Source organism: Clupea harengus, chromosome 22 (genome assembly GCF_900700415.2).
Source record: "Clupea harengus chromosome 22, Ch_v2.0.2, whole genome shotgun sequence".
Taxonomy (NCBI): Eukaryota; Metazoa; Chordata; class Actinopteri; order Clupeiformes; family Clupeidae; genus Clupea; species Clupea harengus.
Genome location: NC_045173.1, coordinates 17,831,618 through 17,859,199, shown reverse-complemented (window position 1 = coordinate 17,859,199; position 27,582 = coordinate 17,831,618). Strand labels below are relative to the sequence as shown.

At 44.2% G+C, this 27,582-nt stretch overlaps 1 protein-coding gene across 5 annotated transcripts in view; it reads left to right on the top strand.

The window, feature by feature from the left end:
- Positions 1-17,993: 17,993 nt before the first annotated feature.
- camsap2b (calmodulin regulated spectrin-associated protein family, member 2b) overlaps positions 17,994-27,582 on the top strand; it is a 36,150-nt gene continuing 26,561 nt past the window's right edge. For 4 of the 5 annotated variants that reach the window (XM_031559446.1, XM_031559444.1, XM_012835165.2 and 1 more), the window contains exons 1-2: positions 17,995-18,693; positions 23,354-23,613. In XM_031559446.1, the coding sequence (XP_031415306.1) occupies positions 18,555-18,693; positions 23,354-23,613 (399 nt within the window). In that variant the 5' untranslated portion in view covers positions 17,995-18,554. Of the gene's footprint in view, positions 18,694-23,353; positions 23,614-27,582 lie in introns of all 5 variants that reach the window. The other variant, XM_031559445.2, reaches the window with a different exon arrangement.

Genomic DNA, 27,582 nt, shown 5'->3' with positions numbered 1-27,582 from the left:
ATTGTCAGCCATAAAACAGCAGATCTCAGCTCTCCAAATGCAATACAAATTGTGGAAATTTGGAAAAAATAACATCACAGGAGTCCCAAGGCCTCATCAGGGTGTTGTGAGTGCTGGATAAAAAGCAAAGAAACCCGTATGTCTCAGAGTCTGAGGACAAGGGGAATGGGTCCTCCATGGCAAGGATGTGGTTGGCTCTTCATGCACAGTCTGAATGGGTCCTCCATGGCAAGGGTGTGGTTGGCTCTTCATGCACAGTCTGATTGGGTCCTCCATGGCAAGGATGTGGTTGGCTCTTGATTCACAGTCTGATTGGGTCCTCCATGGCAAGGATGTGGTTGGCTCTTGATTCACAGTCTGAATGTCTCCTCCATGGCAAGGGTGTGTTGGCTCTTCATTCACAGTCTGATTGGGTCCTCCATGGCAAGGATGTGGCTGGATCTTCATTCACAGTCTGAGGCCTGCGAAGCAGAGGCCCTGCACTGGGGTCGGGGGGGGGGCTTTGTTAATGCTCGTAATAAAGGCTGATTGCTCGAATCCAATGACAGAGGGGAACTTGCAGCAGATGTCTTGTAATTGCCATGATTAGGTAGAGCAAGGGGTGTGTGTATGTGAGTGTGTGTGGGGGGGGGGGGGGGGGGGGGGGGAGTGTCCCTTCCACCGGCAACGCTCTGTGGCTTGCTGTCTCTGTTAAGCACGGAGCACTCCCATGTGATGGGGATGTTGAAAACAAGGCCTCATGCCTAATGCCTCATTTACACAGTGCAACAGATCGGGAGAGACTCAAAAAGATTGAGCACTGTAGTTGAACTGGTAAAAAAGAAGATGCCAACACCACCAAGGTCATGGGTCCCATGCCCACACAGCACATATACTGATGGAGATAATGTTAGGACATTGTTCCCAGCTATGCATGTAATAAATGCAATGTACAATGTACAGGGGCCACTGTTAATTACATTCCTATGCCTTTTGCTAAGCAATACACACAAAGTAAGCCCTCTGTTGGTTTTCACTGTAACGTGGTTTGAGTGTGGAAAAGAGATGGACATAGATAAATTAGACACACTTGTTTACAGAGGTGTCTGAATTTGTGCTGTCTTTTCCACTCAAACCTGGCAGCTGGCTGATACGGTCTCGGGGGTCTCAGGTATGTGTGTGTTTTTTGCGGCCATGGTTTACGCTGTGATTTAATACCCTGTGTGTGCGGGGAGCACTCTGTTCCTCTCCCCGCTGCCACCCAAACTGTTTTGAACAGATACAAACACGGGGCAGCTGGATTAGGCATGGGATCCAGGTGTGTGTGTGTGTGTGATGTGTGTGGGGGGAGAGTTATAAAGAGCCATTGAGTGAGTATGTGTGTGAGAGGGGGAAAGACAGAAGAGAGAAAGAGACCGAGAGTGAGTGTGTGTGTATGTGTGTATGTGTTACACCCAGGACGCTGCGCTCGTCTAGTGAGCGTCGTTTGGCACTGCCGTCCGTGCAAGCACGGCAATCCAGACTATTTTCATTTGTAGTTCCACGTTGGTGGAACGAACTGCCTAGTACTACCAGAGCAGGGGCGTCCCTCTCTACCTTCAAGAAGCTTTTGAAGACCCAACTCTTCAGAGAGCACCTCCCCTCCTAACTGGCACCTGACTAGCGCTTAACTTGCACTTCAGCAGTTACATTCCTGCACTTCTTTTTCCTCTTTTCTAGGTTGTTGTTTTTCTAATTCTCATGTAAAGTAGTATTTATTGTTACACCATGCTTTTTTATTGCTCTTAGCTTGACTGTTCTCTCCCTTGTACGTCGCTTTGGACAAAAGCGTCTGCTAAATGACTAAATGTAAATGTAAATGTAAATGTGTGCGAGAAAGAGCGAGAGAGAGAGTAGATAAATATATGTGAGTATGTGTTCTCATCTTCTGGTGTGTTGATGTAGAAAAGGTCTCATCTGTCCGTGTGTTAGTGTTTTGGAGTGTGTGTGGGTATGTGTATGCGAGAGAGTTTGCTTACATGTGTGTGTGTGTTCATGTGAGCTCATGCTTGTGCATGTGTGTGTGTACATCTGTGTGTGCGACTGTGTAAATGTGTGTGTATGTACTGTATGTCTGTGTGGGGTCTCAGCTGTAGAGGGTGAAATGTTTTTCAGTGTTTACCGTGCGGATGTAAGGCCCTGCAGCGCGGCTGGGACAGGGCGGTCCACAAGAGACACATGCCCGCCTGCCACTCACGTACACGCACTCCACCCAATCCAGCCCGACAGCCTGTGAATTTGGGAAATATCTCTCTTTTTCTGCGGCTTTCACTGTGATGACACATCACGTTCTAATTATACAGCTTTTGGTAATCCGCACTACTACATACATACAAGCTCACACAAACACACAGACACACACATGCGCGCACACACGGGTGAGGTCACGGTGAAAAAGTGGAATAAAAGCTAACCCACTGTGGCACTGTGCAATAACCCTGGATCAATATAATAACCACGGTACAATTACTCCTACAATCCTATTTATTTATTTTATCCTCAAATACAGATACACATCCCACCCTTCCTGTATAACCGTCATACTCATACCGTCTAATATTTATCCCTGTACTTCTTGCACTCTCCACTTCTTTGCACTATTGTTGTGTTACAATGCACAGCTCCTGTATATAGCCATTCCTCCTTGTATATACTTTTTTAGACTTCTTAGACCGTTGCACTGTTTGTGTTGTATTGTATTGTGATGTATATTCTGTGTAAGCACACTGAGAGCCACTTTACCAAGTCAAATTCCTTGTTTGTGCAAACTTACTTGGCCAATAAAACCTGATTTTGATAAAAGGAGCGACTAATTAAAAAAAAAAAAAAATCTGCCCTTTCCTTTCCTCACTCGCTTGTTTTAAAGTGAGCAAATTAATTTGACTCAAGCCGTGGAAAAACAACTAACTAAAAATGAATCATTTATTACTCTGTAACCATTGCTTCTCTGCAGGGTAAGTACAATTTTGGCTTTTGCTCTGGTTTTGTCTTTGGGACTTTACAATTGTGTCTTGCTACAAAAGCCATAGTTGCTACAGTAGAACAAAATAGATCATGGTTCTGTGTGACCTAAGAGGGCTCCTGTACCCAGCACCAGTGCAATAAAAAGGGGCGGAAAAGTCTGCATGCAATTATGTCTGTATGAGGAAACATGATTTCACAGATCATTTTGGTATTTTAGCACAAATACCTAAAATACCCGTATGTGCTCAGTATAACAGGGCCCTTGCAACATTCACATAAATTGACTTTTAGAATGTGTGAGGTTTCATATTGTGAACTTGTTTTTTGAGAGGAGCGATCTTCCTGCCCTGCCTTACTATGGTGTGTGTTTGGATTCTCACCTGCAGTTCAGATTCCATGGATTTACAAGGAAGGATTCCATGACCTCATGAAAAGAACATAAAGGAAAAGGGGGAAAAAATCTCTCCCAGTATACTTTTGAAGCGTGTTTGGTCCGACTCTGGAGATACGCTATCTCAAGCTGGGCATTTATCTCTGTGTGCTTCCCACAGCCTGCATGGGAAGAGTGTGTGAGAGAGTCTATGTATGAGTGTGTGAGAGAGTGTGTATATGAGTGTGTGAGTGAGTGTGTGAGAGAGTTTGTGTATGTGTGAGTGTGTTTATGAGTGTGTGAGTGAGTGGCATTGTGTCGCAAGAGCTGGGGGGAGTCTGACAAACTCCGGGAGTGAGAGATTTACAGCGCCACGTAACAACTCCTGTTCACAGCAGCAGTAAGAGCAGCAGCAACAGCAGCAGCAGGTCGCTTTAGTGACAAGGTGGGGCCGTGCGGCCTCAGAGACGGTTGTGTAACGTAACATGGCCGCCATACCATGCCGGCAGAGATGGAGGGAGGAGAGGGGAGTTAAAGGGATCTTTGTAGGGCGTACAGGGCCAGGCAGCTCATGGGCTTCATCGCGTCCTCAGAGAGCCAAACACTTAAGAGCAAGAGGAAGCTGCCTCGCAATGGATACCATCATCATCATCATCATGTGCTGCTCTTCCTCCTGGTGCTGCGGCTGCTCCTGAGGAGAGGGTTAAGGAGAAGTCTGGCACATGTGATAGTATTATAGATCTCTCCTCGTGGGTCTGTGGCATGTTGTGTCTAGTGCTATCCTCATAAACAGCATGCTCCCTGCTCTACATGAGTAAGAATAGAATGCTTTAATGAGCGACAAACATAACTAATTCTCTCTTGAACTGCAAAGACCCTGGATGTGGTGGGTGGGGGGGGGGGGGTGGGGGTAATAAAAAAAGAAATCACAGTCTCCCATTAATTTAGTGATGGCCAGTGAGCTCCTCGGGGGCCAAGCGTCCTGTCACAGCAATGCAGCCGCATCTCTGAATGTTCCCCCTCGTGCCCACCGGCTAGATTATGCATTGTTGTTGGCATGGCCTACATGCCAAGTGAAGCATGCGCTTGTGTTGTGTTTTGCGCTAGCACGTCCCCCGCATTGCTGCAGTGCTTCCTCTTCCATCCTCCTCTTCCTCATCCTCTCTTCCTCCTCCTCCTCTGTCTCTTCATCTCTCCTCAACACCATTGTTAGGGGCACATTTTAATGAAGCGAGGGCTGTTTTGTGCCATTAACGTCCGCCGGACAACGGTTCATTATAATGTAAAGCAGTGTGTGTTATGATTGAATTAAGCATGTTTTAACGTGATGTCGGGCTTGTGCCTATTATTCCCTATTAACATGAATCAAGCTGAAAATTGGACCAGGGCATAAAGTGTGTGTGCATGGAGATGTTGAGCATGCCTGACCGGTCTTCTTAACTTGTTTAATGCACCAAACACCGTGTTGTTATGGTAGATGTGACTTTTTCTGTATTGAGTTATCATATTTTATTTCCGTTCCAATTCCAGTTCCACTTACACAGTTCTAGTTCCAGCTCCAGTCTTCTTAAAAGAAGAAAGACTTTTTAAAAAGAGATTTGATCAGAGAGCGATTGGGCCTCTCTCCTCTTTTTGAAACTCATAACCTCATATGCATATCTTTAGGTGGACATCCAGTGTATGCTGTCAAATATTAGGAGGACATAGTGTTTGGTCTGATCGACAAACTAGAGCCATTTTGTGCTTCAGAGGATGTAACTGCCAAAGCCTTGAAGAAGAGTGCTGCCACTTTTGTGCAATTTTGTCTGGTGATGGAACTGAGATGGCCTTTGTTGTCGGTCCGGTGAAAATAGGCTTCTCATATCGAGGGGGAAAGTGACAGACAGAAAGGGAGAGTAAGGAGAAAGAGAGAGCAAAAGAGGGTGAAACTAGTGTTTGTTCTGTGGTTTGGCATGTTTGCCAGCCAGAAGCCAGACCTCTAATTCCCTTAGCATGTGTGAATGATGTGGACCTAAGAAAAGATTGTCTTGAGACTTCACTCATTCTGAATCCTCAAATCTGAAATATTGATTTCTGCTGTGTCTCTCAGCACTATTTTCTCTTTCTCTCTCTCTCTATGTCTCTGCTATTCTCTCTCCTCCTTTACTCTCTCTCTCTCTCTCTCTCGCTCTCTTTCTCTCTTCTCTACTTTCTCTCTCCTGTATTATTCTGTCATACACTGTGTCTTTTTCTGTCCTCATAATCGCCCAAAGAAAGGAATGTCTTTTTTTATGTCCGCCCCATTGCCCCTCCTTTCATCGCATCCCATTTATGTCAGAAGACAGAGGCAGGCAAGCCACACAAGCCACCACATCATTTGACAATTTCTGATCATTGAAATATCTAACAAAAAAAATAGGTGATAACAAAAGCACTTGGAATCAAGCATGAACAAAGGATAGAGTCATGCATTTAAAAAGGAATAAATAACATGTCATGTTTGATCAACTGTAGGCACCAATGGAGAGGGAGATACCAATACTATCGTTTCATAATGCCGGACAGAGTAAAGCTCTGTGTGCCGTGGTGCCGTGTTTTGTGAATGTCGAGCTCTGTACTCCTCACTGATTCTACTGAAAGTAAATGAACCCAGATTAAGTGCACAGTAAAACACTATGGAAATATGCTGAAACCTCCTTTACTGTAGTTTGTGGTGCTGTCTCGAGGTCTACGCAATTCTGCGTTGCCGTGTTTTTAGCAGTGTTGTGTTAAGTTGAAGATACATATACTGTATGTGAAATACTTGTTTTGTAATTGGCCAAAATGACTAAAATGGTATTTCAAAAAGGAATATTTCTGTGTGGCATGTCCTCCCTTTACTTCCTCTTCCCTCTCTAGTGTTACATCATCTGTCTGTGCTATTGTGTAATGTCATTTTTCTGTGTTGAATTGTACAGTATTGTGCTGTGTTATCCTGTGTATTTCAGTTTGTGTTGTGTGTTCTTTAATATTTTGTTGTGTTGTGTTATGTCATGTTGACATAATGACATTATGTTGTGTTGATTTGTATCATATTATGTCATCTCTTTGTGTTCTGATGTACCATTGTGTCCTTTTTTGAGTCAGGTCAGTCAGGTTGTTTTATGACGTTATGTGTCATCAGTGTGTTATGTCGTGTCGTTTTTTCCACGTTGACTCCTGCCATGCTGTTATATGGAGTGTGCTGTGCACGATGGTGTGTTGTGCGATGTCACGCACAGTTTTGCTGTCTTGTGTTCTATTTTCAAGCGTCTGTGCACCTGTATTGGCCAGCTAATAGACTGGATTATAAAACAGCGGTTAGGCTCTTCTCCTCTGCTTCATACTGCAATACTGTGTGTGTTTTTCTGTCTTTTCTGACACATGTGTTTTTGTAGTGCTCCAGACACCTTGTTTCTCTTGATGTTTGTCATGTTTTTTCTAGCATATTTTTTTGTGTTGTACTGTGTGGTATATTGCTATCATGTTGTCATGTTGTTTTGTATTGTTTTGTGCTGTGCTGTGTTGCCCAATGCTGTGTTGTGCTATTCTGTGCTAAGTTGTGCTGTGCTGTGCTGTGTTGTATTGGCACTGTGGTCCTCCTCAGCGAAATTAAGTGTATGTGTTGGATGAGAGCGCAGGGGCAAATCTGTCAGGCTAGCAGGCCTCCAAGGCAGCTGCGTATCATTATCCTGGGATTATAAGTGACACAGCTGTCAAAGGGCAATCACACACACACACACACACGCACACACACACACACAGACACACACACACACACACACACACACACACACACACACACACACACACACACACACACACACACACACACACACACAGACACACACACACACACACACACACACACACACACACATACATACAGACACACACACACACAAACACGCACACACACAAACAAACACGTTTGCTGTGCCTCAAAAAAGAAATCTGGAACGACTGCTGTCAGTGCTGATTTTGAACGAGACTGTGTTTCGCATTTGGGTCACAGTGACACAGTAATGAATGCTCTCATGGGCAGATAATGAAAACAAACAAACAATATCAGGGCTCAGGGCTTTTGTATTATTCACAACTTCCAGTTCTATTATGTCTTTATATTTTGATGCTGTAATAGTGCCAAAATGATGGAATTACAAAGACTACAGTGTTATGAATCAAGTTGTTTTGTCCTCTGTTTTGCCTGTGGTCCACTACACAAATGGTATTTCCTGTTTAAATATTTCCTTATTGATAGGGAGACAGGTCAAAAAGTCCATAACATGCCTTAACATTCATTTTGCTGATTAAAAACACTATAATTTAAATATATAAACATTTGCAGCAACAATTTTTATGTACCATTTTACATACATGTAGCTAGCTTTTGACTGTAGATCATGAAATACTTCTGTCAAACTGCTCATTGTATACATACATATACACATAAATATACTGTATGTAATGTTGTACATTTGTATTGTTATAAATAAACATATTGTATACGTATCTTATAAATATATAACAAAATTACACAACGCATTTTATCACACACATATTACACAGAAGCTCGAAATACCAAATTTAGCCTGAATCATCAGCTTCAGTCCGGACTCTGTTATGCCTGTGAATTTCATAAGCAGAGAGTTACCGAACCACATTTCATTTTTCACCGAGGCTCTGCCTCATACATTGTGTTAGTTGTGTGTGTGTGTGTGTGTGTGTGTGTGTGTGTGTGTGTGTGTGTGTGCGTGTGTGAGCGTGTGCGTGTGCGTGTGCGGGTGCGTGTGTTTATGTGTGTGTGTGTGTGTGTGTGTGTGTGTGTGTGTGTGTGTGTGTGTGTGTGTGTGTGTGTGTGTGTGCGTGTGTGGTTGGGGGCTCTGTGCTGTGGCCTCACATTGAGCTGTGAGGCTTTCGGGCAGAAGGCAGGCAGAGTGGTGGGCAAAGAGGAAGTGACACAGCTGTGAGCTGAATGTGTGTGTGTGTGTGTGTGTGTGTGTGTGTGTGTGTGTGTGTGTGTGTGTGTGTGTGTGTGTGTGTGTGTGTGTGTGTGTGTGTGTGTGTGTGTGTACACTTCCCCTAATGATTAAGGACAGTTGGCCATTACATAAGGATCTCTTTAAAGGCCATTTGAGAATGAAAATTCTGAAGCTTCACAAGCAACCCTGTGTGCTTCTGTGTGCATGTATGTTTGAGTATGCACGTGTGTATGTTAATGTGGGTGTATTTGACTGTGCATGTGTGTATGTTTGTGTGTGTCTGAGTGGGGAAACATATATTTGTCAGGACATATTTGTTGATTTGTGTATTTGAGTGTGAACCCGTGTATAATGCCTCAAGTGAAATGAGCAGCACTGAACTGTATAGACAGACAAGGAGAAAAAGAGGAAAAGAGCAGAGCGAGGGGACTGGGGGCTTGGGGGAGGAGGAAAACTCTCTTGCACAGATCCGACACTGACCTGGCAAAACCGCACCACTTCTGAGCCTGAGCCGGACATGTTCTTCCAGAATCGACTCCTATCTGGGGACATGCCCTTGGATCTGTCTGAAGCAAAGCCACTCTTCCAGCTCTCTCCCTCCACCCCAGCACCCCATAGCAGAAGTGGCCCTCAATGTTTCCTGTGGAGAGGAAGAGGTAACTGGCGTGTTTGCCCCTCTCAGCTGTTTTCTGCGTTTGTGCTCTTACTCGCCCTGCCTGAGTCACATGGACAGTCCTGAGCCCGGGGCTGACATGGAGCCCTGTGTGTGTGAATGGCAGTGCAGCGGCTCGACCACAAAGCCTCGGAGCTCCACGTTTCAGCTGTGTGTGGCAAACTCGAAGAGCTCAGGCAAGGAGCAGAGGAGCTGGAGGAGGAGAGTCTAGAGCTTTATGAGCTTGGCTTTCATATTATTCTGCTATTTTCTGTGTTTCTACCTGTATTTCTCTTTGAAACACACACACACACACACACACACACACACACACACACGCACACACACACGCACACACACACACACACACACGCACAGTACACACTCACACGCACACACACAAGCATATACACACACACTTCTTGTGTACTATTCTCGTCTCACACAAACAAGCTCACACATAGCCCTGCAGTGAGTGGATACATACACACTCATATACACACAGACACACACACACACACACACACACACACACGCTCACATACACATACACACACACAGACACACACACACCCGCACAGTGTACAGTAGGGATTTGCTGGTCAGTGGCTGCTGAATGGCTGGACTAACTCTTTTCACTGTCCAGATATATTCTGGGAGCCACTGCTGACAAAGACGTTCTTTTGTGTGATGGAAACAAGGGTACCAGGCCAGACAGCATCCCCAGCTTCAGCAGTTTAGCCAGGGCCACAGTCAAGTAACCAGCCACACCACTGATTCTGTGCACTGACTGAGCCAAGGCTAGCATGATTACTGAAGACTACATACAATTTAGCAACATTTAGCAATTATAACAGTGTATCTAAATGCTAATATTGATGCTGATAATGCCCAATCAACATTTAAGATCTCATAGTAATTTGTGTTGTGTCTGTTTACCATCTCTCATAATTATAAAAATGTTTAATGCCCTTCAGTTGGTTTGCAGCCACGCAGCTGGCAAGAGCTAGCAAATCAGACCTGATCGTAAATGCAACAGCAAAGGTGTGGTTGATCACATCAAAATACAGTTTTTTACAATCATTTTCACACTTGTCTTAAAACCATGTCCACTTTTTCAAAAATCTTCACAGTGTGCTTTACAAACATGCAGTCAGTTAACAAACATCAGTTAACCTTTTATGCAATATGCCCTACATGCACCACAATGCAAAACATTTCATTCAGCCAAAACTATAGCAAATGCTCTCACCCAGCAAGACTACTTTGTCCCTCAAAGTACAATGGACTAAAAAACAGAAACAAGCAGAAGCATTGCAGAAATGCATATATTATGTGTTCCTGTATCCTATTTTTTTTTTTTACATCATTCTTCATGACAGATCTATGGTAAAATGTCTGTGAAAGACATAAAGTGTGAAGATGCTCTTCATTTCCGGTAGAGTGAAACAGTACAGTGAATCAACAACACAAGATACTACCCCTAGTATCACCTGTCTACTGCAGTCCTAATGCTGATCCATTGTGTCCTCTGTACATGGAATCAACTTTTTATGAGCCTCACATTTGATGCAACATCCTCCCTTGCCTTGGATCTTTAGAAACAAATATTTAGCATATCCTATCCACCCCTACTATTTCCCACGCCCCACAAATACACCAACGATCAAGACACCAAGGACAAATTGTCACTACATCTATACATGTATATACATGCATATTTCAGTGCATTTTTGTATAGATGGTAACTAGGCCACAAACAAAAAAATATTTCTTAGCTAAAAGCAGAATAGTCTTGTTTCAAGTGTATAGTTTCACTTGTCTGTGAAAATACAATATATTTTCATCTACGGTGAGAGAGGCAGTTTAGTTCACATAGTCTACTGATGTGTGTGGTGTTTCGAAAAAGTGAACTCTGAGCACTGACACAAGCGTCAAAACAATAAAAAACTGTAATAATGAACAATTACACATACTATAATCTGAAGAGCTCATATACTCTAGACAGACAGATACTGAGTTAAGCAATCATGCTAAAGGCATATGTGTGGACGTGTGCTTTACACGCTCTGGGAGTGCTGAACCGCAAGTGAAACATGTCAACCGTGATGCTCCACATAACAGCCCCTCAACGAGTGGTTCGCTCCGCCGAGCCGGACCCATGAGAGATCAGCATTACATGCACACGAGTAAAGCCAACTCCCGGTGCTCACCAGAACCGCCCCTGTAGCTGTCTCTCCACAGAGCACAGAACGCAATGCTTGAAATACACACAGCCAAGGACAGCTGTGCACAAGGGCTACAAAACGTGTTCATCTGCAACAGAATACGTCTGGTATGAAAAAAATAAAGCAGTAATTCGAGTTTTATATTCATGTCATTTTTTTCTATGCAGGCCCTTGTAAAAAGGTGGCAACAATGGTTTGGCTTAAAGGATGACGTCTGAAGGGTGACTGAGGGCATAAAGCTGAGTGCTTCAATTGTAATAAGTAATCTGACTAAATAAGCACTCTTTATATTCCTCTGACTACTTTAGCTCTGCGTTGGAAATAATCAGTTCACCTTGTGTGTGTCTGTGTGTGTGTGTGTGTGCACGCATGTATCTTTGTGTGAGTGGATGTAAATGTGTGTGAGAGAGAGACACTGTGTGTGTGTGTGTGTGTGTGTGTGTGTGTGTGTGTGTGTGTGTGTGTGTGTGTGTGTGTGTGTGTGTGTGTGTGTGTGTGTGTGTGTGTGAAATGCTTCAATTGTAATAAGGAATCTGAATAAATAAGCACTCTTTATATTCCTGACTACTTTAGCTCTGCGTTGGAAATAATCAGTTCACCTTGTGTGTGTGTGTGTGTGTGTGTGTGTGTGTGTGTGTGCACGCATGTATGTTTGTGTGAGTGGATGTACATGTGTGTGAGAGAGAGACACTGAGTGTGTGTGTGTGTGTGTGTGTGTGTGTGTGTGTGTGTGTGTGTGTGTGTGTGTGTGTGTGTGTGTGTGTGTGTGAAATGCTTCAATTGTAATAAGTAATCTGAATAAATAAGCACTCTTTATATTCCTGACTACTTTAGCTCTGCGTTGGAAATAATCAGTTCACCATGTGTGTGTGTGTGTGTGTGTGCACGCATGTATGTTTGTGTGAGTGGATGTACTTGTGTGTGAGAGAGAGACACTGAGTGTGTGAGTGTGTGTGTGTGTGTGTGTGTGTGTGTGTGTGTGTGTGTGTGTGTGTGTGTGTGTGTGTGTGCACGCATGAGCATCTACTACATGTCTGAATGTAGGGCAAGGTTAGGGCAATTCTAATCCAATACACTTTTTGTCAAAACAGAGGAAGTTTAATACTTTAAATTTACATTCCTCTGGGTCACATAATAGCCTTTACCATTTCCTTCAATCCTTTTAATGGATGCAACTGATAATTACCTCAATTATGTTTCTAACAGCAAATTGTGGAGATATCGCGACCACCCAGTATTCCTCAGTATAACTCACACTGAGAGTCTCCACACTATAACTGCAGGATCCTGTCATTGAATCAGAGACGGAATGGGTTCAAACAATCTGCCGGTGGAGTTCTGGCACAGGCCGTGATTATAGGTGTAAATTTAAACTGTATGGCTGAGAGAGAGCAGTTTTGGATCGGGAGGCAGAACAGCACACAGCCCCACCGCTGGTCTGGGCCCTCGACCAGCCCGCCGGCACCTCCCCTCAGAGCTCCACACCACACCGCCCCCCCCCCCTATAAATACAGACCTTGAGGTTCCAGGCAGTTTAAAAATACATATAACTGACTACGAGTCTCACAGGATTATGGCTCCATGGCTCTCTCCCTCTCTCTTTCTCTTTCTCTTTCTCTCATTCCCTCCCTCCTTTTCTTTTCTTTTGGACTCCTCTCGACAATGGCCCTTTTTGTTTCACGACAATAATAACGATTCTAATATTCTCCCCACCAAACTCGGGAGGGGGGTGGTGGTGGATAAGGACTTAGGATGAGTACCCCCCCCCCCCCCCCCACACACACACACACACACATACACCACTGCCACCCTCTCAAGCACTAAATACTGAATGGGAAAGACCTAATCTAGGCCTTTGTGTCGGTTTCGCATCAATGTCACTTTGTGCATTTTGTGAAAGCACGTAGATAATGTGAATGGGGTTAAATTTGTTGACGTTCATAGAGGTCGGTGAGTTAGATGACTGGTATTTCTCTTTCTGGGGTAACATTTTGGCAAAGAACTCTTCAAGAGTCTATGACCTGTAAACAACTTGGGAGCTAATGTCTTGATATCTGTGTTGTGAAAGAATTTTTTATATAAAAGGAGTTGATTAAGGATTGTCAGTACAAAGTTTGTGTGTGTGTTGGCTTTGTGTGGGAGTAGAATGGGGATGGGGAAGGCGTTACCACTGCATGTGTATTAACTTTACCCAGAAAAACACTGAAAGGGTTTTGTGTTCCTGTGAAGATATCTTTGTGTGAGATATGTATGCTCTTTTCTGAGACAGTACAACAGAACAGTGTCTGTATGTGTGCATGGATGTGTATGCCTGTGTGTGTGTGTGTGTGTGTGTGTGTGTGTGTTTGTGTGTGTGTGGGTATGTATGTGGGTATGGATGTGGATGTGTGTGTGTGTGTGTGTGTGTGTGTGTGTGTGTGTGTTAGATTTGTAGGCTGTATTTTGCATGACAATACCCCATGGGTGACAATCACACGTCATGTGAATTTTCCGCAGTCGCATAGATGTAAGATCGTAGGGGAGCTTCTTAAATCCTCTCTCTCAATATTTTTAAAGACTCTGTCTCCTCCACCACATACAGACAAAGGCCAAGAGGCCTAAAGGTCACATCGCTCTCAGAGGATCATAGTTTATTCACACACAGTGCTGGGTATAAGGATTAATTTAGACTTACACACTCTTCCTCTCACTTCTACAGTTATATTAAACACCTTGCCTGCATGAAACACTAAACTCTACACATTAGAGATATTCAGAAGCAAGAACACCAAAATTACCCTGGGTTCATGAACTTGAAATTGAATGGTTGCTGCCATCTAGTGGTGGACTGTGAAGGATGTGGTTGAAGAGGTGGCGTTCGGTTTGGCAGGCTTGATAGGTCTGTGAAGCTAAGTGCTGAGAGAAGGCTTATAGTGACCTCAGTGGGAAGGTCACCTGCAGTCATGGGAGGATGACAAAGGACTCCAAACTACCTGCACTGAGTAGCAATACAAACACAGTAAGGTTGCATTGTTCATCATATCCTAAAGCACTGTGTGATGCAGTATTTTCATCGTTTGGGCCGTAAGGGATGTATTCCAGATCAAAGGCAAATCTAATACAATAAAATTGAATATAATAGAATAGTAAAGTTAATTTAATGTATAATTTTACAGGTTTGCTTTCATGCAACCATTCTACTCGCAATAAGCATTCACTGGATTATTAGGTTTTTTTTACATAACTGGTTCAAAACTGAGCCCTCACATTTAATCTAACAGCAGCAATCCCATATTCATCCTGCTCAGTCACATTCTACCACTAGAGGGTAGTAGAGTTCTATTTTCTGAACGTTGGCAAGCCAGAGTGTCATGGAGATGTGCAACTATTGGAATGGTTTCTTTGCCTGCTATCAATGAGTTGCTCTGATCTATCATTCCACAACAACACAAGTTAAAATGTCTAAAATGTTAAGAGGTGCAACAATAACATTAGCTAAGGTGCATTTTAATTAATTGCAAAGAGCTTCATTGGCATAAAAAATTACTTTTTCACAAAAACCCAATTTTCACTGTATTTGGCCCTGGCCCTAAATGACCAGCTAACATCATTTTCGTAATCATATCATCAGAACAGGGGAAAGTGTGAACGAGTATAAGTCAGGTAAAATCACTCTATCATGCTGATTGGATTATAAGAGCAGATTGATTGAGATATATTACAGTGCAGGCACGCGGAGGCTGTGTCTCGGCCGTATGGCATGACTCGAGGGGGACTGCAAGAACCTGTAATTATGACATGTAATGCATGTTGCCATTTTGTTGGGAAACTGTGTATGTTCTGCAAATCACAGTTGGACATCCCCATGCTCTGTCTCTTACTTATTCTCTTTGTAGATATGAGACTCGCTACGTAGCTCTCTCTACGTAGCTCTCTCTCTCTCTCTCTTTGTGTGTGTGTGTGTCAGTATGTGCGCGACACATGGGCGGAGTCCCTGCTCTGTAAAAGCACACAAAATTACTTCCATTTGTGCTTGAGAGGTCTCTGCCCAGCCTGAGTTTCCTTTTCTCCCTCCCTCTTTCCCTCTATTCCCTCGCTCTCCCTCTCTCTCAATCCTTCCCTGTCTCTCTCTCTTTTTCTCACTCACTCTCTCTCTCCATCTCTCTTTATTCCTTCTCTCTCACCCTCTATCCATCCCTCCCTATCTCTCTCTCTTTTCCTCTCTCCGTCCTCCCTCCAGATAAAAGGCTCCTTTTGGGCGGTAATTATCCGTCTCCGTAGGCTGATACTCTCGGCACAGTGAAACACACCCCTTTCCTGTCTGATGCGGCAGTCTGAATTAGAGCCTGAGCCTCCACCACTGTCGTCACGACACCACGACCATACCGACCACACCGCCTCAACGGAAACATCATTACCATGGCAACAATCCTCTCTTGTAGCAACTGTACTACTGTCGAGATCAGTCATCATGGCTCTAAAATAGCCACTACCTCCACTATCACAACTGAGCTACTAGCACCATCACCATCAGAATGCCAAGTAGAATATCGTGACAAGACTGAAGAAACTGAAGGGGGAAAAGATTGTTGAGCCCTCTAAAAACAGTTGCATCATGGCTGACTGATTTTTAACAGTCTTTATTTATGACATCCAGAGGGACATTATGGGCAGTTCCTCGGAGTCACTAAAGTGGTGATTTCAATTAAATTCAATTCAATTTTATTTATATAGCACCAATGGAAATAGTCTCAAGGCTCAAGTAGTGGTTGAGGAACAGCTTAGTGGGTATACAATGTATTCAATGTAATGCCAGCACACAAATACAATGGTACAAGGGTTGCAATATACTCATAGGGTTCCTATTAATAGAATGAGCGGATGGTTGTGATCATATGAGCAGAGAAATAGGTAGTTAGGCTGGAAATACGAATGTGTGTGTGATGCATTGTAAGCAATGACTATTAGAACTTTGAATGCAATTGTTAGATGGGAATGGGTAGCAGGAAGCAGGGGACAGCAACACCTTGCAGTGGAGAGAGTGTAACATGAGAGGGGAGAGAGAAGACATGATGAGAGAATGGAATTAGGTACTCTTAATAGATTATCGTATATGTAGACATATTTATAATGGTGGAGAACAGTGGTCTCGGCCATCGGTGTTGGAGGCAGTCCTACTGTAGAGAGAGAAGAGAGGCAAGTTAGTACATACATTTAAAATAACATGGTACATTACGCAGACATCAGAGGGATGTCAGACAAAAGAGGGAGACGTTGTATGATATGACACATGAGAGGTCCTTGGCAGCATAACCAAGGGATGGTGAACCTTGGTCCAACACCACCATGAGGATGGTCTGGAGCTGGCTATCAGGCCGGTCACAGAGAGGCAACTGCAAAGGCAGCCCTTTCCACTACAGGCTCTGCAATGAGTGTTGGACCTCCGCTCGATAGAAAAAGGTTCTGCCTCTTACCAGAGTTCTTGATGGCAGAACGAATTAATCTTGAATGAAGTCCGGAGCTAGGCCGTTCAGGGCTTCGAATGTTAGAAGGAGTATTTTGAAATTGATTCTACTTTTTACAAGGAGCAAGTGAAGACAAGCGAGAACAGGAGAAATGTGTTTGTATTTTTTAGTTCTATTAAGTGTACAAGCAGCTGCATTTTGTATCAGAGCCTAATGGCAACATGTACAAAGCGAAGAGAACCAGTACAGTACAGATCGCCGGGGGTCCCCAATAATTTACTTTCATATGATTAGACGATTCATTATGGACATGTACAAACTGACGACAGCCAGAGGTAAGACAGGCAAATGCATGACCTTTAATGCCTACACAGTACTCTAATGGATTGGGAGAGGGGAGAAGGTTGTTGCACCATTTTGCACCAGTCTTTGAGTGGTTTGTTTAAGTGCTTCAAGTCTGGTCAGTATACCATTGGGCTTACCATGGGGATTTCTTATCTTCTTCTAAAGTGGTGCAATGGAATCTAGTGTTGAGTTTAGTACATTTATGACAATGTTTGTTAGTAGGTCAACGTGGGTTGGGTTTGTGGAGGAGCCTTACTCTACTGAAGTCAGAACCGGACCAAGAGCAGATGGAATTTTTATAACAAAGTCTGCTGTAGTCCTGTTATGTAAGCAATGGCTATAGTGAATTGAGTTTGGTAGCACATAATATAATAATAATAATAATAATAATAATAATAAAGTGATGGTCTGTTAGGGTAGGGTGTTGTGGCAGGACTGTTAAGTGTTCACCTGTTATGTTATATGTTAATACTGGGTCAATAGTATGGATATATTCACATTTTGAGAAAAAACAATACAGTCAATCAGAGATTGTATTGCTATTCTAAGACTATCATTTAAATCAATCCCCTTTGGCACAGATGATCTATCTAGGTCTCCTAGGGTCCTTTACCAGGATGTACTAAGGATCTCTAAGGATCTTGACTAGGTCCTCCTCTCTATTTATATGTTTTTGTGTGTTTATTTGTCATTGGATTATTTTAAGTAGAAGCTGCAGGGTGGTCAGTTATACATTTGAAATTATGAGAGCATTTGAGTAAGCAAGGGGATCAAAAAGTGCCTGATTGAGCTTTGCATATCTAATGTTAGTATTGCCATCACTGGGCCTACATCGCAAGTAGTAAAATGAAAGAAACAAAAGTGTTTGTTCTCTACAATTACTTTATGAGAGGTGGCATCAGAACGCCCCCCGCACACATCACGCAGCGGAAACGCATGCCGCACGACTTGGTCACTGGATTCAGTGTAGCCAACAACGTCCGTCTGTGTCTGGGCGTAACGCGCAGGCGCTGTACCAGTGCCTGCTTTTGAGGCCAGTGCGGCAGGAAAACCGCAGGGAGAGACAGAGATTTCAGGGAGGAGGACAGTTAGAAAGTTAAAGAAGAGAGAAATCTCCAACATGGAAGACGAGGAGTATTCCAGTCGCCCACAGTGTTCGACCATATGGAATTCGGCGACCCCTCATATGACAAACGAGGAAGTTTGATTGACATTTCGATATTGTAACATCCTTGGCAACCTGAGGATAATGTCAGGGAATGGATGAAGAACTACTGCGGATGACTGGATTAAGTCACTGGACTGAGTACTAACGCGAACACATGGAGATACCGCTCAATAATATGTTCAACGTTTCACCGCCACACATGTAACTGACGCACGTTGCTCTAATTGTGCTAAACTCTATCCGACAGAAGACCCACGAACATTAATGTTAATGAAGAGAACATTTTGCGCATAGAGTTCTCTGGAATGTCCTCGTCATCCATCAGTATCGTTTCATAGTTCACCGTCAGCCTTGGGGAAGAGGAATAGCTCCAGTTAGATGCCAGGATGGGTGATGCAGTGGATAACAAGGAGACTAAAAGGACATTCATCGTGCCGGCCATAAAATCTTTTGATCACTATGATTTCACAAGGGCTAAAATATCTTGTAGTTTAGCATGGCTCGTTGCCAAAGCCTTTGGGTCAGGTAGGTGGCGCATTTTCTTGTTTTTATTTTGCCATGTATACATTTATATTTGAGTAACATACGCTACGTACGAGTTATAACGCATGGTTTAGAATTAGAGGACATTCTACTTTATAACCCATGTTGATAGAAGTGAAGGTAACGTGATAACAAGTGATATTGACTCCTGTCAGTTACCTTGGCGTCAGCATCCAGGGAATGACATAAAATCATCTAAACTCTTAGTAAGTAAGTTGTTTTACGTATCATGATCAATGTCACGTATTTGTCCCGAGGTCGCTCGACTATTCAAACAGATTATTTGACTAACTGTTGCGCGTTTCCTCTCAAGCAATCCCTTTGAAACATGGCTGAATCGGGTTCTCTAATAGATCCCGTAGGGCTTGTTTCATCTCCAGATACTTGCATTAACAGTAACAACAGCCCCATTAATGAGAGCTATAATGCTTTAATCATCCAAAAACGAGTTTAAATTCCACTGTTGGACAGAAAGAAGGGCCTATTTTAAGGGTCCTTTAAGAAGCACAATTATGTATTCGCCTGCTTTACTGTGTATCGTAAATATCAAATACAAACTATTTTTTACCAACTACTAATTACCAACTAAAACCTTTATCGCTGCTATGTAAACATGTCATCGTCATATTATATAATCCATACTCCACATGCTTCTGGCACTCTAATGTGAAATTAGATGCCTCAGTAGTGTCACCATCTCCTGCCTCCCCGGTATTTCACTATGGTTACTACCGCTCTCCGAATGCCAAGCAGTTGTTTTTAGACTAATTACAGTCACTTTATTGCCGTTACTGTAGTTATTCTCCGAACTGGTGTCATCGCCTTGTGATTATATGGATTATGTGCTTCACAGAAGGCTGTCTACATGTGTAGTACAGAACAGGAAGGAAAATGACAGTACTATGTTAAAATTCCCTTCTCTGTCTGCACTTAATGTTGCCAATTTAAAAAGCCTAGAGAGATGTCTAAACTGGAAGGTTGTGTGTACAGTAAAACCATATGAATACCACTACAGTAGTAATAGTCTGGCTTTGATCTCTGCTAGGTCAATTCAAGCACTTAATTAATTCTTTTAACAGGCCTACTTCCTTTCTCTCCAAGAGTACCATTTGATACTCTCAGGAATGAATAAGCCTGTGAAGAGAGAGAGAGAGAGAGAGAGAGAGAGAGAGAGAGAGAAAGAGAGGCTGGCGCTCAGAAGGAAATTGAAGTTAGCTACAGAGGCCTCCAGTGGTTTGCAGGCCAGGCCACAACAGTGGAGTCCCACAAGGCCGTCTGTAAAAGGGACGTGACTTTGGAGAGGAGCTGCTGGCACCAGACGCACGGTGAAGTCATCGCAGAGGTTAGATGTGCTTCCCACTGCTTACTCTCCCGTTGCTTGCGTCAGCCTCGGCTCGTGTGCTTGGTGTGCACAGCGCAGGACAGGCTTGCGTCCATAATTATGGGTTAGTATGTTTGTAGACCCTGGTGTGTAGTTTGTAGAGCCCAAATTGGTACAAGATGAGTTTCAAACAATATAGTCACACTGATGAATGCATTGCATCGCTGTTGGAAGTTGGTGATGGTGTTTGTTCACACCACCAGTGACCCATATTCCTGGAGGGGACGGGAGAGCATGTCATGTCTGCGTCTTGACTGCATGTCTCTTTGGGTGTTTGAAATCCCTCCTCAGCAAAATAGACCCGGAAGTGGGGGAGGCACAGGAAAGGAAAGGCCCTGGAACACAGAGCCGCCTCAGCTTTTCAAAATGGAGACTCCTGAGCCAACCTAGTGTAGTGTCTCTGGACAGTGCTGGAGTGCATTAGAGACCCTCTAATGCAACAAACAGCTGTCGTAAATAGCTCCCACTACACAGACAGGCAGACATCTTTTTTTTCTTCTTTTTATCCATTCTCTCTCCCTCTCCCTCTCCCTCTCCCTCACCCTCACTCTTAACATCTGTGGCGTGGTAGGAATACCAAAGACTGACAGCATTTGTCTCCGTTACATCAGAGCAGCCTGAGGAGATCATGCCACAGTATCAGCAGCTTACTGCATGTGACTCACCACTAACTGTGAGAGCTCTTGTCAATTTGGTTTTGTTTACTTTTATCACTGTAATAGCTCGCCTTTTGACACAGTTATGGCGGCACCATAGCTGTGACACTATCAAAGGAAGGATGTTATTATACAAACTGACAGTATTGGTTCTTCCAAGAGTAAAAACATATAATTATTATCAATTAATCTGTGTAATGAGGACATCAAAATTCCCTTTCTTTCCTGTTTTATGTAGCTTTGAGTTTACCCTATGCACAGTTATTAAATGATTACTTGAGGCCACAAATTCTCCCGTAATGATTCAGAGCTATAAATCATGACATTACAGACAACATTTTCCCCCAGCACAATAGCACTCCTCTGGCGTGCTCAGGCTCTCCTGTGAGAGCAGTTTCCTGCTTTCTTTCCTCTTTCATGGCTGACACAGAGGGAAAAAAAGCTGGGACTTGTGACATAGGGAGCGAACCACTGTTTTGACCCGCCGAAAGAGGCCCATTGTCCAGGAGATAGGTGCTGCTCCGCCCTGCCTCTCCAGTAGCCTTGTGGGAAATGCTATTATTGGGTGGAAAACATGCGTACCATCAAGATAAATCTAGTAGGCAGCCCATCGTCAGCTGAGTTCTACCCCCTGTGATAAATAGTGGGCAGGAAATGAAGTGTATAAATGCTGTGTGTGTGTGTGTGTGTGTGTGTGTGTGTGTGTGTTTGTGTGTGTGTTTGTGTGTGTTTGTGTGTTTGTGTATCTGACTTCATGTATGTTCATAGGCTGTTGCCTGGGTGGATTTTACTGCCATCAATTAGCAATTGCAGAAAGGTGAGAGAGATATTGACGTTCTGTGCAGTAATACTGAGTAATGGCTCGATAATGGTGGTCCGTGTGGGAAAAAAAAGAAAATGTGTTGAGGACGTCAGTGGTGCTAGAGCCGTCACAGAGGGTCTATCAAAAGAGACTTGTCAGTGTTGGTGATGAACAACAAGTGAGGATGTGACGGCTGCACCGTCATGGAAGGTTTCTGGAAGGTTGGATCACACAGCGCCTTTAAGGCACGTGTTTCCTGTTGCAGGGGAGCTTGCAGACATGCACACGAGGAGATGGGAAACGACCCCAGGAGAGCAAACATCTGAGCTCAACCATCCCCCCCCCACACACACACACTCACACTCACACGCCATTACCCACAACTCTCTCCACAGTCTCAGCCTCCTCTGGGTCATCTGATCCAGGTGGCAGAGGGAAGAGATCAGTTCAACAAGTCCAACCAATGCAGACTTGTCCATTTACTCCGCATGTGTCTGTGTGGGTTACTGTAGCTGACTGTGCAGAACAAAGAGCATTCAGCTATTTTAGAGAGGTTCTGCAAATCAGATTAACAGAGCACAGTAATGAGATTATGAGGAAAAACAGTGACTCCCAGTCACACACTCCTTGCCCAACTTGTGGTCTCATTCATCTCTAGCAGTGATGTGTGTGTGTGCGTGTGTGTATGTGTGTATGCCCGTGCATGAGAACTGGGACTAGAAAAAGTCTCACTCCTGCCAAGCTGTGTGTGTTAGAAAGAGAGAGTTTGTGCTTGTGTGAATCTGTGTGTGGGCGTCTGTGTGTCGAGTAAGTAAAAGCGCGCTTGTGCTACTGGGCATCCCTGCTGTTAGCGTGATGAAAGCATTGGCCGGAGCTGAACTTGTAGCACACCAACATGTGGCACTGACATGCACTCGTGATCCTTCGATCTTCAAAATGTCCCCAACAACTTTAACTTCAAACAAATACAACTGAACACAATAAGCCTGCTGCCATGCCATCAGCCAGTTCATAACTATGAGGGAGGCCCCCACCCAGCCACTGTGGCCCTCACGTGGCCACTGACCTGTTTTCATGTGCCTGATGTGGTCTCCCTGGGCATATCCTGACCTTGTTTATGAAAGCGTGTCTTCGCCTCAACATGTTGATCAGGACCGCAGCAGTAAGCAGCAGAGCACCGCAGCCCTATCACTGAAGGCCCTGTTTGTGTAAAAGACACTTATTTCTCCTCTTATCTTTAATGGCTGTTTAGTAGTTAATTAGCTTAAGAGGTTTCTTACCTGATTAAGGGAGCATTAATCTGGTGACAGTGGCATGGTTGCAGTGAAAGCAGAGGATGCTTTCGCCAACAACAGTGTGGCCCTGTTCCTCTACTGTACATGTTGTTATGATAAGGTAATACGGTGCTCGACAGTCTGATGTAGGTCTCTGTCTCAATAATCTGATGTAGGTTTCTGTCTGAATAATCTAATGTAGGTCTCTATCTCAATAGTCTGATGTAGGTCTCTGTCTCAATAGTCTGATGTAGGTCGCTGTCTCAATCCCTTTAAAATACTCTCAGTAGTTTTACCTGAACAAATGAAAAACAAGTCTTGCATCCAAAGGATATTGGCTACAAATGAGATCAGTTGATATCCCCAATCAATATCTGTCCAGCTGTCTCTCTCATTATCTTGTGTCAGAAGCACCTTCCAGTGGTCATTATGGCACGTTAAGCTTATTTAAAAAAAAATGTCACCTCAGAGCCTCACCTGTGTGTGTGTGTGTGTGTGTGTGTGTGTGTGTGTGTGTGTGTATGAGCAGACAGCATCCCCGAGGACCTGCAGGAGCCCTTCTACAGGGACCAGTATGACCAGGAGCACCTGAAGCCCCCCGTGGCATCCCTGCTGCTGTCGGCCGAGCTCTACTGCCGCGCCGGGAGCCTGATCCTGCGCAGCGACGCCGCCAAGCCGCTGCTGGGACACAATGCCGTCATCCAGGCCCTCGCCACGAGAGGTCTCTACGTCACCGACCAGGAGAAACTTGTCACAGAGAGGGATCTCTGCAACACCCCCATACAGATGGTGAGACATTGTCATTAACATTATCTAAACAAAAAATCTGATACGATAAGTACGCAATGGAGTTTATAGCATCTCGTCCCATTCTGGAGTAAGGGCACAAAGTGACCTGTTTGTCTGTCGTGTTGGTTGTCTTCCCCCACAGTACCCCAATACAAATAGTCAGTGTCAGAGGGGTCTCTAGAATTGGCCCTGGTGTTAACATGAATCACATGTATGACGTCATTAGTATCAGCATTGCAGTGGTTAATGAGGGTTTTCCTATTAGTCAGTGTAATTATGCATGTATGCACTGTATACAGCTTTGCATCTATCCATCCATCCTTTTTCATATGACTGGGAATATCTATAGGTCTTTTGCTTTGAGATTGTGAGTGTGTGTTGTTGTGAGAGCAAGAAACAAATATCTGAGTAAACAGCTCCAGCAAACCACAATTGCCAACATAGCTACTGGTTGGGGCATCTGTGCCCATGTGTGCATGTTGCTAGTAAACTCATAAAACTGGTGCGATTGACGTAATTTGACTTTGCACGTAAAAGCGCTGCTGCTGCTGCTGCTGTTAAATGCTCTGTCTTTGCCCGTCTGTACAACTCCCTCACTGTTAGTGTCAGAGTGTTAGAGTCTCTGTGTGTTTTAGGTCAGTGGAAGCTGTATTTTGATGAAGTCGTGCTGTGCGTAGTCTAGTGGCCTTTCCTCGGTTGGCTGGAGGCTGTAAGGCTGTGCTTATGAGTGCTGGTCAGGGCTGGTGTGTTAGGGGGAAGCTGCAGGGAGCGCATTGCAGTGCCTCACCCATCTTCCTCTCTCTCTCTCTCTCTGTCTCTATCTCTCTCTCTCTTTCTCTCCCTCTCTTTCACTCTCTTTCTCTCTCTCTCTCTCTCTTTCTCTCCCTCTCTTTCACTCTCTTTCTCTCTCCTGCTCTCCCTATTTTCCCTCACACCGTAGTTCTTTCTATCTCACCGTATGACTCTTTTTTTACGGTTAAGCTCCCTCTGTCTGAATTACTCTGGTTTTATTTTCCACATATCTCACGCTCTCTCTCTCTCTCTCTCTCCTTTTCTCTCACTCTCTGTCTCTCTCCTTCTCTCTCTCTCTCTCTCTCTGCGTCTCTCAGCCTTTCTCTCTATGCTTTCCTTCTCTATTTCACATTTCACTATGAATCTCACTCCGTATCTCTGCCATTTTTCTCTCTCTTTCTCTCTTTTTCAGCAGTAGGAGACTCACACAGTCCCATGGGTCTCCTCAGAAAAGACAGGAGTGATTCTCCCCTTTGAATTTTTAATGGGAGCACATTTTTAGGGACCCCATCAGTCAAGCGACACCATAACACACGCACACACACGCTCTCACACAATCACACACTCCCTCATACCCACACACCCATATTCATACATTTTGTGCACATACAGTCACACACTCACACAGACAAAGGTTTATAGAGGGATTTTATGAATGAGCTGCAAATGTCATCTGATCTTCATGTTGAGGATATAAGAGTAATACGTAACTCTTGAAACTACACCTTGAAAACTGCACCCACTGCAGTGCTCTAGAATCTGGCGTTGCAGGGAGGCATTGATTAAGCACAGTGGAAATGCACCTGCACAGCTGGGCAAGGAACAAAGACTTGACCTTCATCTCCCTACCAGTCTGCCGACACACTAACCCAGCCAGACTGCCCCACAGTCTCTCTCTCACACACACACACACACACACACACACACACACACACACACACACACACACACACACATTCACATGCATTCACTTACATACACACACATTCACATACATACCCACACACACTTGCACATGCACTCACACACACATACATACACCCACCCACGTCTGTCCCAGCATGACGTCACACACACACACACATTGGCACTGGAGAGAGGTAATGCGGCAGAGAGTAGAGCCGGCCGCACCATCTTACATGCAGATTTTTGGGTTGTGACTGGCTTGTGTCTGTATATGCAGATGGAGGGAGACACACACACACGTACACACACACACACTTACACACACACATACACAGAGGGGTAGGCATTCCGGAGCTCAGGTTTTCCGTTATTTAGTGCAAGTGGTAGAAATGTGATGACCTCAGAGATTTTGGCGGGCTGCTGTTTGGCCAGGTGCCAGGTGGAGGGGAAAAATGATGGTGTGTCAGTTTGAGGTGTGTGTGTGTGTGTGAGAGAGAGATGGAGAGATAGAGAGAGAGAGAGAGAGAGTGTGTGTGAGAGAGAGATAGAGAGAGAAGTGTGAATATATGTGTGTGTGTGCCAATGTGAGTGTGTGTCTTTGTGAATGTGTATATGTGTGTGGGTGTGTGTGTATGCGCTGCGGTATCGCAGAAGGCGGAGTCTGCTGTGCGCAAGAACAGACATGCAATGAGGACGTCCACCCTATTACCCCCCCCCCATTTCAGTTTGTGCTGGCAGATATGGGGAAGAAGGGCACTATAAATCTCTCTCTCTGTCTTTTTATCTCTCTCTCTCTCTCTCTCTCTCTCTTTGTATCTCTCTCTCTCTCTTTGTATCTCTCTCTCTCCAACTCTCCCTCAGTTTCCTACTTCTCTCTCTTCTCTCCTTCTCTTCTCTTTGCTCATGTATCTTTCTCCCTCTTCCTCTATCCTTCATCTTTTTCCTCAGGTTTGTCTCCCTCTGTCTCTCACTCCTTTTCCTTCCCTAACTAACTCTCTGTCTCTCTCTTGTCTCTCTCTTTCTGTCAGTGTTACTTACTAAGTCATAGTGGAGGCACCCCATCCTTCCCTGTGGCATTAGCTCGACAGACAGACAGACAGACAGACAGGGCTAATTGTTTTTTTGTACTCAGGCCACTGAGAGTCTCTAAGACAGCTCTGGTGCGTTGCTTTCATTACAAACCTGTGCGACACATTTATCTGGTCACAGCACGCTTTTAAAAGAGCCACTTCACTCCAGGGTGAGGTCTGTACGGATGCACTGTCAGGCTTCCCTGTGTTCACACATACACACACACACACACACACACACACACACACACACACACACAGATAGCTCCGTCCTTCTGCATGTGATTTTGTGCTGTGTGCTGTGCTGTACAACAAGGCGAAGTTAACCTTTCAGAATATGGTCAGAATTGACAGGTTAAGATGCTTGAGATGCTTTGCAGGGGGCTTTGGTAGGTATACAGCTGCCTGTTTAAAAGAATTAGAAGACTTGTGGTTCTCTCATATACAGTAAGTTAAAGTTGGTCCCCCAGATGATAAGAAAAAGCAACAACTGCAGACATTATACTATACATCCATGTAGGAGCCAAGTTAAATGAATAACAGTTAACATGTTAAAATGAGAAACTGTGGCTGGCCCATATTGAGTGCAGTGTGTTTCTCATGATTAGCGCGACTTCAAAGAAATTGCTGATCTCTGCCAAGATCTTTTTTTCTCACAGTGAGTGGCCACTATCGAGCTGCCATGTGTTTTCCATTTACATTATGCTGTTTATATGGCCTTTGATTTAAAGCCTGATTAGGCCTTTGTTTGGGTAACGAGGGGTCCTCAGGTTCCCTTATTCCTGAGCTGCTCTTTTTGTAGTTTCCAGGTCCATCTACCCTTACAACACCATTAACTGCCACAGTCAGCTAGACAGTGAAATGGAAATGTAATTAAAATAGTCTTTTCAGCAGAGAAACAGCCCTCTGTGTCTCTGTGGTCTGTCCACAGTGAGTGTTCACCTAGCCATGTATGTACTATGCCCTGTATGCACGCTGTTGTAAAGACCGAGGGCCATATAAGGACATTGTGTCCCTCGTGAGTCCATCCGTGACATGTCTGTGCAGATGCCTAGACAGCCACACACAAGCAATTATGTCCAAGAGGATTACTCCAGGGCCAGTGGCCTTCAGAAAATCCATTATTTACTATACACAGTGCTGTTTCACAGATGGTAAGAAGTTAAGGAAGATATACTTACTAGTGTTTGTAACGTGTGGA